Source organism: Schistocerca serialis, chromosome 8 (assembly GCF_023864345.2).
Source record: "Schistocerca serialis cubense isolate TAMUIC-IGC-003099 chromosome 8, iqSchSeri2.2, whole genome shotgun sequence".
NCBI lineage: Eukaryota > Metazoa > Arthropoda > Insecta > Orthoptera > Acrididae > Schistocerca > Schistocerca serialis.
This window is the reverse complement of record NC_064645.1, coordinates 486,902,652-486,915,347: the sequence shown is the minus strand read 5'-3', so window position 1 is coordinate 486,915,347 and position 12,696 is coordinate 486,902,652. Positions and strand designations below refer to the sequence as shown.

Here is a 12,696-nt window from a genome sequence, read left to right as displayed (position 1 = left end):
TTGTCAACTAAATCTTCACCGTGTTGTAATGTCACTTCATAACAAATATGTAGTATCCACCGATTATGCGACTAGACTACATAACATATACTGAGATTTCTCGCTAAGAGGAAATGTCATGCTATATAAAGAAGAACCAAGCAATGCCAAGATGTATCGAGCAGTGCCAAGACAGGCCGGACCTCGGCTCATATGCATACAGCACATTATACGCACATGAAGGTTTGTGCACCATAGCTGACTCTGTTTCAACCCTTCTCCATCGATTTCTTTGTTTCTTCCCTTTCTTTAAGTTGACAACTACCATTTATTTTGTTTATAACTCTAGTTAATTTTCCATAATCCAAGTTCTACCACTTATTCATGAACTTCCAAAAGCAATATTCCTCTCAACAGCTAAAGGATCAGTCAGTTATGTTCTTTCTAGGAATTCAGTTTTGTAACTTAGATGAGTAACAATTATCATTCCTACAGTACTACTTGTCCCCATTCAAGTTCCTGGAGGTACCTCTCTCCTAGTTGATCACACAGTTTTAATTCATCAGTTAGTTTTAAAAGAACACACACTATAATGCATAGAAAGAATTTCACTCTAGAAACATTCCTCTGTTTGAGGCTAAGGTTTTCTTAACAATATCCACTCTCACTCCCCTAATAATTTTCACCCAGTGAGGTATGAGTCATGTAAGTGAATATTATATTTTAACAGTGCATATTTTGCTGCAAAGTGAAACTGTCAATTCACATCATTACCAAAATATGTACATCATTATACACAAACAAAAGATAAAATATCAAGCTTAAAATTGTCATATTCTTGAAACTAACAGATTTATACATATAAGATAAGTAACAATACATACCACTTAGTAATACACTATTCAATTTTAAATAGGAAGTTATGAATATCAACTAAAAATGCAAACGGTTACGATTATTTATACTTTCAAATGATGATGATAACCACAACACATCAGAGAGTATAATTCAAGGTAATCACACCAAGACAAATTTAAACATTCATTATAAGTCATGATGGGTAATTAATATAAAACAGCAAATATATTGGTGGGGGAGGGAAAAATGAAGTACATGTGAAAAGTCAATGTCGATTTTGATCCAATGATGGAATATCCCACCTGGGGGATAGTAGATGTCCTGATAATGGTTTCAATGTTGTCCACCAAGAGAGAGCATAGTGGCACAGCTAACAGAGCATCCACCGTGTCTACCATTCATAAGGAATGCTCACAGCCAGAAGAATCAGTGAGGAGAATATGTGTGAAGCAAGCAAGCAACCCTGCCAAGGAGATGAACTCGTGGTTCCTACAGCCAACTGAACAAGTTTGAAAGGGGTCAAATAATGGCCTTTCGAGTGGTGGGATGGTCAATTCACAGAATTGCCACACATGTTGGATGTGCTGCGTCAGTAGTGCAACAATGCTGCTATCAGTGGTCATGTCAACATTTTCACACCCATACATTATGTTCTAGACATTCACGCACCACAAACGCCTGCTAGGAGTGCGATACAGTAAGGGCAGCAGTGGCAGAACGTACAGCAACCACAGTACAGAGAAGAGGGTTTGTTAGCATAGATGTGTCAATGCGAACTGTTGCGAACCGGTTATTACCAGTGGGACTATGCGCACACACACCTCTAGCCTGTCTTCCACTCAGGCCACAGCATTGACTTGCATGGCTCCACTGGTGCTGTCAGAAGATCACCTGTAAGATGGAATAACACACTATGTTCTTCAGCAATGAAAGCAGATTCTGCCTGCATGCAAGTGATAGTTTTTTGCACATACAATGTGGACCTGGAGAGTGCTGTCTCATAGAGTGCATTCGTCCAAGACACACTGGACCCATCGCAGGCATTATGGACGGGGTGCGATAAGCTACAACTCTTGCTCACCTTTGGTGGTTCTGAAGGAGACACTAACCAGTGGTCAGTATGTGCAAAAGATTTTTACACCCATTCTTTTGACATTCTTGCAACAGGAGGATGATGTCTTGTTCCAACGGATAATGTTCACTCACACACTACCCGTGAAACACAATGTGTTCTGCATGACACACAGCAACTTCAATGGCCAGCACAATCCCCAGATTTGTGCTCCAATCGAGCACACGTGGGATTTGATGGGATGAGAAGTGACGCATGTGACTTGTCAACCAACAACACTTACAGAGCTACGTGAACAGGTCGAGCAGGCATGGCGTAACATATCCCACGACAGTATTAGCCATCAGTACGATCGACTGGATGCCAGTGTCAGTGCCTGTACTGCAACCCATTGAGGCTACACCACGTACTGGGTGTTTCAGCATAGGTCAATACCTGGTACCTAAGACCGCCTTTCATGTACTCCATACGCACTGCTGCAACAATAAATCTTGAGAGAATTGGAAACTTCTAAAAGGGTGCACCCATTTTTTTCCGGCAGTGTATACACTGGAAAATTAGCTGTAGTTCAAAAAGGAAAGAGTGCTAGCTGAACAATGTACAGAAAAAAAAGAAGATGGATGAGGGCAACACTACACTCGCAGTATTATATGCAATGAATCTGATACAGAGGACTGTTTGATATGAGTTGTCGACTTTGACCAGTAACATAGTAAACACGTGACAAGTGCTGTAAACAATATGGTGACTATATGTTACGGGCATTTTTTTTTTAAATTGGGCAAGAGTACAGATTAATTTGTCGCCACAACCAGGTTTTTATTTCTATCACATTCATTGCCTTCACCAACCCACAAATAAACTGTTGCCTAACTTAGATCTCTGACCAAGCTACATATCAGTTGTGTCATCATAATCATTTTTTTTTAATTCGTTGGCATCACCAACTACTAACAAAAGTATGAACATATGCAGCCGAATGACACAACAGCAGCCATTAACATTACGTCACTAAAGCCGTTGACTCGTATTGAACATCTATCTTGACCCCAATGAATCAAGTTTATACCCTCTGTAAGTTCCAAAAATAATAAAGTTGTTCCCATGTACATACATACAGCAGAGTTGGTACAATACTCACTTTGTTATGTGCAGTACTGTGATCATTATGTACTTCTCCGCAGCCGATCTGTAAGCAGCCTCGGTGTACACAAAGCCATAGGTTTGGTCCACGAGACTCACAAAGTGAACATTTGCTAATCTGTGAACAATCAAGAGTGAACACTAAATTATTTAAAGAAATTTTAAATAAAACAACCAGAATACTGTGACCACTCCTTGTTTTAACAGAATGTTTACTATCAGTCACAATCATATGTGCAGGATCTCAGCATAAAAGTGCGAGTACTCATTGCAGTATTTAATTTCTATGTAGGAATCATCAGGGAGGGCAGTATAGAGATATGACAGTAACTAACAAGGATGGAATGGAGATCAGGAGGGCAATGAAAGATGGCCCTGTTACCTCACAAACTGCTATTTCCACACAGTTTCTGGGTTGTATTTTCTACAATTCTGTCAATACAGAAAATTCTACTTTGACTCATTAGCATCACTCTCTGCCTGAAAACCTGAAAATCATACCCACCAATTACAACACTAACATGAGTTCTTTTTTATTTCTGTATCACTGCTTTGGTCCTAGATGAATAAACACTAAGACTATTTATTCTGTTGTTAACTTCTCATTATTTAGTTGTTCTTTTTTCTTCCTGTCTTTGGCTGGTTTTTCCTAACCTTCACTATGATGACACAGTGATCTCCACAACATTATTCCCCCCCCCCTTTTTTTCATGAGTCCTCTAAAAATTTTCTAAAGGGAAACATGATCCATAGTAGGCTGTAAAGTTCTTTATTAATTGTGTGATCACCAAAATCAGCTGACAGCACAATTAATAAAGAATATTACAGACTACTAAGTAGCATGCTTTTCTTTACAAAATTACTCCCTTTGCTTGTTGAAAAGCACCCAGAGTCTTAATACTTTAAAACAGATTTTTTTAAATTCAATCTCTCTCTTTCAACGAGAAAGTTACAATGTGAAATTTATTTGCATTACTACCAGAGGCAGATCATAAAGTATTAATTAGCTCATAGTTGACCAAAGTTCAGAATTCATGAAGAATCTCCACTAATAGTTTGACTGAAATCAACTGAAACGCAATTAGTAGCATTATATTAAGCAATAAGACGCTTTTAAATACAAAATTCTTTCATGTACCAGTAACAGACTTACTTATAATTTGCATTTTCCCCTAATACAAAATTTTCCATTCACACACTCCATTTGGTTTAATGAGATTTCAGCATACATCACAAAATCCAGTTCATCAGATATGAATACTGCTGAAGGGTGCAGATACTGGCCATTGTTTAAAAACAATTAAAACAGTGGTGCAAATAATAAAAACGAAGTGTAAATTGTTATAAATAGAGTTAAATGAAAAAGTTAAACCTATAGTCTCATAATAAAGAAGAATGGTCAATATTTTCATTGAAATAAAATGATCTGCTTCTGCATCTTATTACTGCCTTACTTCTGTCCAACTTAACATGTTGCAATAATGTACTGATGATATCATCTGCACAGTCACATCAAAGAGCCTAGAGTAATTACTGATACACATAAATAAACCTTGTTAAAGAAGCAAAGTTATGCTACCAGGAAATATACAATTATAAGGTGTGGGGATGGGGTGGGAGCAACGTGTAGAATTTAAGTAGTCTCATTATGCATGAGCTACAAATGCCATTTGTAAGCAACAGAATAACATTAATTCACCAAACATTGTGAAAATTTTGGCATTTCAAATATTTTCTTTCATAAAATAGATATTCAAAAATCATGACAGCAAAGTGATTACTGGTACTTTCATTAAGCAAAGTAAAACTTTCATACCAACAGCAAAAAATATATTTATCAGAAATTCAGGAGGACAAACACAATTTCCTTAGTTTAAGGCAGTCACTGTTTATAATACAAATAAATAAATAAATAAATGAAAAAATACACTGTGGTCCCTTATGGGCTTCTTACCTCCTTCGCTTTCTCAATATCAGCGTGAGTAACATCGACGCTGGCCAAGTGAGGGCACTTCAGTGGTCGTCCAGACATTGCACTGTAAAAATAAGAACTTCTTTATTTAAAACTGAAATTTCATTCTAGAAATCTGACACCTCAAAAACCAACTATGTATAAAACATTCTTTCTTTCTTTTTGCCACATCAAATCTGCATAAAATTTTGAGTTTTGCACAAAATCTCAAATTGTATTTGTCAGAAACAACTGACTGCTATAGCTGCTGTTGTATTGATCATGTATAGCCTACAAACAGCTTGTGACAGGTCACCATACATCATCCACAACTGAGAATACTGTGGCTGCAGCTTCTCATGCTGACAAACCTTGCACACAATTTTGCCCCATAGAGGAAAGTGAAATGAGCTGAAGTTTCTCTCCACAACATCTTTGGTTTACTTTCCACACCAAGACAATGGGAGATTGCAAGTCCTGATTTTATACATACACACTCTAAAACATTTTGGGCAAATGCCAGAATAGTACCTTCAACATAGACACAGTTGACTACGTCTTATTCTTGTTAAACACATATGTATACATTATGTAAATTGAAGGCGGAGGAGGGGAAAGGAACTATTGAGGTTAGCTGACATTGGGACTTTATGCAGAATCAGAGGTGATGAGTGCAAAAGTGTGCTGGACCAGGATTCGAACCCCGGATCCCCTGCTTACTAGGCAGTTGCGTTAACCACTGCACCATTCAGACAGAGTGTTTATCCCAAATGCACGAACTATCTCGGCACCTCTCTAGGCTGACCCACATCCCCACCCAGTGACATGTATCCAAATGTCTGAAAGAACAGACACCACAAATTCATATAACTGATTTGCCTCGATGGGCAATGAATCCACCTACCTCAGTGTGGACGCACAAGTACATTGAACCTCCTGTGAGAATCTCGAAGAAGTGAGCATAATGAACACGGGCGATGACTGCAATAGGTGGTGCTGGTGGGAATGTGGGTCAGCCGAGAGGCATGTCGAGATAGTCTGTGCAATCACGTTAAACACTGTGCCTGGGTGGCGCACTGCGTAATGCAACTGCCTAGTAAGCAGGAGATCCCAGGTTTGAATCCCGACCCTGCACAAATTTTCCCTCATCACCACTGATTCCACATAAAGTCCCAATGCAGCCGACATCAACAGTTCCTTCTCTTTTATTTCTCCTCCCCTCAACTTTCAATTTACATAAAGTGTGTCTCAACTATAGTATATGTATATATTTATATCCCTGACATGGTTTTCCCTCGCATAAAGCAGACAAATCTAATATCAAACTTCCTGGAATATTAAAACTGTGTGCTGGACCTAAACTCGAACTCAGGGCCTTTGCAAGTGCTCTACCATCTGAGCTACCCAAGCATGACTCAAGACCCGTCCTCACAGCTTTACTTCTGCCAGTACCTCGTCTCCTACCTTCCAAACTTCACAGGAGCTCTCCTGCATGGTAGAGCACTTGACCATAACAGGCAGAGGTCCCAAGTTCGAGTCTCAGTCCAGCACACAGTTTTAATCTGCCAGGAAGTTTCCTATCAGCTGCAGAATAAAAATTTCATTCTGGAAAATCTAATACCATTTAAAAACGATTTGTTGTTTGTTGTTGTGGTCTTCAGTCCTGAGACTGGTTTGATGCAGCTCTTCATGCTACTCTATCCTGTGCAAGCTTCTTCATCTCCCAGTAGCTACTGCAACGTACATCCTTCTGAATATGCTTAGTGTATTCATCTCTAGGTCTCCCTCTATGATTTTTACCCTCCACGCTGCCCTCCAATACTAAATTGGTGATCCCTTGATGCCTCAGAACATGTCCTACCAACCGATTCCTTCTTCTGGACAAGTTGTGCCACAAAATTCTCTTCTCCCCAATCCTATTCAATACTTCCTGATTAGTTATGTGATCTACCCATCTAATCTTCAGCATTCTTCTGTAGCACCACATTTTGAAAGCTTCTATTCTCTTCTTGTCCAAACTATTTATCGTCCTTGTTTCACTTACATACATGGCTACACTCCATACAAATACTTTCAGAAACGACTTCCTGACACTTAAATCTATACTCGATGTTAACAAATTTCTCTTCTTCAGAAACGCTTTCCTTGCCATTGCCAGTCTACATTTTATATCTTCTCTACTTCAACCATCATCAGTTATTTTGCTCCCCAAATAGCAAAACTCCTTTACTACTTTAAGTGTCTCATTTCCTAATCTAATTCCCTCAGCATCACCCGACTTAAATTGACTACATTCCATTATCCTCGTTTTGCTTTTGTTGATGTTCATCTTATATCCTCCTTTCAAGACACTGTCCATTCCATTCAACTGCTCTTCCAAGTCCTTTGCTGTCTCTGACAGAATTACAATGTCATCGACGAACCTCAAAGTTTTTATTTCTTCTCCATGGATTTTAATACCTACTCCGAATTTTTCTTTTGTTTCCTTTACTGCTTGCTCAATATACAGATTGAATAACATCGGGGAGAGGCTACAACCCTGTCTTACACCCCTCCCAACCACTGCTTCCCTTTCATGTCCCTCGACTCATATAACTGCCATCTGGTTTCTGTACAAATTGTAAATAGCCTTTTGCTCCCTGTATTTTACCCCCGCCACCTTTATAATTTGAAAGAGAGTATTCCAGTCAACATTGTCCAAAGCTTTCTCTAAGTCTACAAATGCTAGAAATGTAGGTTTGCCTTTCCTTAATCTTTCTTATAAGATAAGTCGTAAGGTCAGTATTCCCCTCACGTGTTCCAGTATTTCTACGGAATCCAAACTGATCTTCCCCGAGATCGGCTTCTACTAGTTTTTCCATTCGTCTGTAAAGAATTCGTATTAGTATTTAGCAGCTGTGGCTTATTAAACTGATTGTTCGGTAATTTTCACATCTGTCAACACCTGCTTTCTTTGGGATTGGAATTATTATATTCTTCTTGAAGTCTGAGGGTATTTCACCTGTTTCATACATCTTGCTCACCAGATGGTAGAGTTTTGTCAGGACTTGCTCTCCCAAGGCCGTCAGTAGTTCGAATGGAATGTTGTCTACTCCGGGGGCCTTGTTTCGACTCAGGTCTTTCAGTGCTCTGTCAAATTCTTCACGCATTATCATATCTCCCATTTCATCTTCATCTACATCCTCTTCCATTTCCATAATATTGTCCTCAAGTACATCGCCCTTGTATAGACCCTCTATATACTCCTTCCACCTTTCTGCTTTCCCTTCTTTGCTTAGAACTGGGTTTCCATCTGAGCTCTTGATGTTCATACAAGTGGTTCTCTTATCTCCAAAGGTCTCTTTAATTTTCCTGTAGGCAGTATCTATCTTACCCCTAGTGAGATAAGCCTCTACATCCTTACATTTGTCCTCTAGCCATGCCTGCTTAGCCATTTTGCACTTCCTGTCGATCTCATTTCTGAGACGTTTGTATTCCTTTTTGCCTACTTCATTTACTGCATTTTTATATTTTCTCCTTTCATCAATTAAATTCAATATTTCTTCTGTTACCCAAGGATTTCTACTAGCCTTCGACTTTTTACCTACTTGATCCTCTGCTGCCTTCACTACTTCATCCCTCAAAGCTACCCATTCTTCTTCTACTGTATTTCTTTCCCCCATTCCTGTCAACTGTTCCCTTATGCTCTCCCTGAAACTCTGTACAACTTCTGGTTCTTTCAGTTTGTCCAGGTCCCATCTCCTTTTTTCAGTTTCAACCTACAGTTCATAACCAATAGATTGTGGTCAGAGTCCACACCTGCCCCTGGAATTGTCTTACAATTTAAAACCTGGTTCCTAAATCTCTGTCTTACCATTATATAACCTATCTGATACCTTTTAGTATCTCCAGGGTTCTTCCATGTATACAACCTTCTTTCATGATTCTTAAACCAAGTGTTAGCTATGATTAAGTTGTGCTCTGTGCAAAATTCTACCAGGCGGCTTCCTCTTTCATTTCTTAGCCCCAATCCATATTCACCTACTACGTTTCCTTCTCCCCCTTTTCCTACACTCGAATTCCAGTCACCCATGACTATTAAATTTTCGTCTCCCTTCACTATCTGAATAATTTTTTTTTTTTATCTCATCATACATTTCATCAATTTCTTCGTCATCTGGAGAGCTAGTTGGCATATAAACTTGTACTATTGTAGTACGCGTGGACTTCGTGTCTATCTCGGCCACAATAATGCGTTCACTATGCTGTTTGTAGTAGCTTACCCGCATTCCTATTTTCCTATTCATTATTAAACCTATTCCTGCATTACCCCTATTTGATTTGGTATTTATAACCCTGTATTCACCTGAACAAAAGTCTTGTCCCTCCTGCCACCGAACTTCACTAATTCCCACTATATCTAACTTCAACCTATCCATTTCCCTTTTTAAATTTTCTAACCTACCTGCCCGATTAAGGGATCTGACATTCCACGCTCCGATCCGTAGAAAGCCAGTTTTCTTTCTCCTGAGAACGACATCCTGTTGAGTAGTCCCCGCCCAGAGATCCGAATGGGGGACTATTTTACCTCCGGAATATTTTACCCAAGAGGACGCCATCATCACTTAATCATACAGTAAAGCTGTATGCCCTCAGGGAAAATTACGGCTGTAGTTTCCCCTTGCTTTCAGCCGTTCGCAGTACCAGCACAGCAAGGTCGTTTTGGTTATTGTTACAAGGCCAGATCAGTCAATCATCCACACTGTTGCCCTTGCAACCACAGAAAAGGCTGCTGCCCCTTTTCAGGAACCACACGTTTGTCTGGCCCTCAGCAGATACCCCTCTGTTGTGGTTGTACCTACGGTACGGATATCTGTATCACTGAGGCACGCAAGCCTCCCCACCAACGACAAGGTCCATGGTTCATTGGGGGAGGGGGGGAATTTTGTGTGTCTATCAACCTGCCATCATATATATATTGATTTTGTGAGGCACCAACACAATCTCTCACACAGCAAGACCAGACTTTTCAAACCGGGAACCATCCACATAGAATACCACAAATCGTCCAGTGACAACGCCACATATACTGGTCTCTGGTTCAAGGCCTAGCAGCTATGGTCAATCTTACACATTCTCCACAAACTCAACATTTTGATGTAGGAATTTAACCATGCTCACATTGTCATTCCCCACTGTGAAATGCAGGGATGTGAACTTTGTTGTCACATCCGTATCAACAGCAGAAGTATAAAACTAAATCTCCAACCATAAACAAAAACCTGCACCTGCGATTCCAAAGCCAAAAATCTATTGCACATAACTGCAAACACCACAATAATTCACTAACAAGTTGAAATAAACTCTTCCTAATGTATTCTCATAAACAGCACTCAAGGAGTCCAATAGCACTAACACCATTCTCAAAAAATTTAGTAACAAATATCCCACACTAATGCGCACCATTACACATACACTAACATGCTCTCTGCAAACACAATATTTTACAAATGTAATATAGGGTCGACAGAAGCGACCGATACCACGCGTTGGCTTTGACCCGTGACGTACACAGCGACATCACAATTAAAGCAGACGAACGGTACTGAACACCCACTAGTTCTGCTAAAAAGAGAACTGAGGCCTGTATCACAGGCCCATGATACAGAAAGATGTAATATGCTTTCCAATCTTCAATCTAATCTAAACCAGCAAGGGATTAATGAGCAGCATTTCAAGCAGTGAATATAACAGGCGAGGAATCTGCACAACACAGTGACGACATTTGTGTTTCTTATTTTACTGCAGCATTGGCTGATCAGAGAGAAAAAGGAAAAAAACTAGTGTATTAGTTTATATTAAGAGTCATCAGAGCCAATAGACTACACGTGGGACAGAAACTCTTCACCATGGCAAAGAGAACCTATACATTTACGAGGAAGCAACGGAAATTAGGAAAGAAGCATATTTCAGTAACAACTCGGGTGAAAGTACAACCTAATATGTGCCAATAAAGAAAGAGAGACTATTATGATTTTAATGCCTAATGTGTACTAATCCCTTCCAATAGTATAGCTTCTCACGCAAAATATATTGTGACAAAATTAGATGTTTTATCTATTTACTACGTAAGAGGTACACACATTGATTTGTACACCTCAAAAAGGGTGGGTGGAGGAGCGGAAAGGAATTAAAATTTCTTTCTGAATACCATAAAACATTGAAATTCACCATAGGCTAGCCTACATGTCACTCAATCATGATCACAATAAAACTAAAAACATACTTCCCGTATTGGTATATGCATGTGTGTGTGTGTTTTGATCAATGCGGTTGTGTGAGTTACCAATTAGTCTCGCACCAAGAATAATAAATCAGTGTCTGCTAAGGTCCATAAACCAGAGAGAGAGACTAATATTTCAGTACAAACAAGTACACTACTGCGCAATGTTATGACCAATAACAACACCAAAAATATGGTAAACGATGAAAATTATAATTCATCTGCGCTTTCAAACAAACTAGGTAGGAGCTATGAGCCTGAAATCACGAATCAACCTACCAGGGATCCACTGAAACTGTATCGTTAATGGGAAGCTAAATTCTCCCTAGCCTTGTCAAGCTACTACTCACCTGTTCACATATTTCATATGTTTAACTAACGCTAACCTATTTAATGGCAAGACAACTTATAGAGTCCGTTGTTGTTTTTATTTTTTTGAGCAATCGTCACAAGAAGCAAAGAAAAAGGATTAACTGTTTCTGTATGTGACAATTATATACTGGTTACGAAGCTCTCATAATATTTAAGCCTAATAAACAAATTTACGTTCTGTTCGCAATAACGGCTACGAAATTTATTCGAAAAACTGTTAAGTCATTGCCGTGTATACCTTCAGTTTTTCGTAGCTCGCCTAGACACAATTTTTAAACGATTAAAGATGGTATTCGGTTGGTGCTACAGCAGCAATATACCACATCACTGCAATACACATCTCACTTTTAGATCAGTCAATAGTTTTTCCTCTTCGCTGTCATCATCTCATTACTGTTACGAAGCACGCACGATTTTACAACAAGCTATGTGAGACCGTAAGTCAATGCCCATCGACGAATAACGTTTGACACATTCACCACACACAACAATTAATTTCAATACTGTATCTGTGTATCATCACAAAACCACAGGCAACAAATATGACAAAGATTACAAGCCGAAGATAAAATAAATGTCAGTGCAACAAGGAATAATTCATATCTTTAATTGAGACTTATTCTAAACTCATCGAACATCATCCGAAAAGCTGCAAGAGAACATATTTTCTTATTTTAAACTACCTCGAACATTTTCCAAGTAAGCTATCCCTACCCATGAAGATGCTACTATGACACCCATACTAAATCTAAATCTTTATTAGCTTTTCAGCGTTTTTGATACAATGGCTTCCCAAAGTATAGAGTGAAGTCAAGTTTTGACATTTGAATTAATTAACGTTAGTGTTAATTTGGCAGATGGAATGTCTCTAAAAACGATTATCATGATCATTGTGATGAAACCAATTGTATCATTTAACCCTACTGAATTTGAACCACATTATTCCAAATTGTCATAAAATTCTGGAATTAGAAATAACATAAATGATGAAAATGATAGTTTAATTGATTTCACTGGTGATACTGTAACAGGTATTTTAGAAACGAATTAATAAATTTT

The 12,696-nt window shown here is 38.8% G+C and overlaps 1 protein-coding gene across 1 annotated transcript in view; it reads right to left on the bottom strand.

Moving 5' to 3' along the window:
- LOC126416745 (ubiquitin carboxyl-terminal hydrolase 20) overlaps window positions 1-12,141 on the bottom strand; it is a 187,938-nt gene extending 175,797 nt beyond the window's left edge. Inside the window, exons 1-3 of the mRNA XM_050084581.1 lie at window positions 11,876-12,141; window positions 5,007-5,088; window positions 3,051-3,170 (exon numbers count right to left, since the gene is read on the bottom strand). Coding sequence (XP_049940538.1) covers window positions 3,051-3,170; window positions 5,007-5,084 — 198 coding nt within the window. The 5' untranslated portion in view covers window positions 5,085-5,088; window positions 11,876-12,141. The remainder of the gene's footprint in view (window positions 1-3,050; window positions 3,171-5,006; window positions 5,089-11,875) is intronic.
- Between the last annotated feature and the right edge of the window lie 555 nt (window positions 12,142-12,696).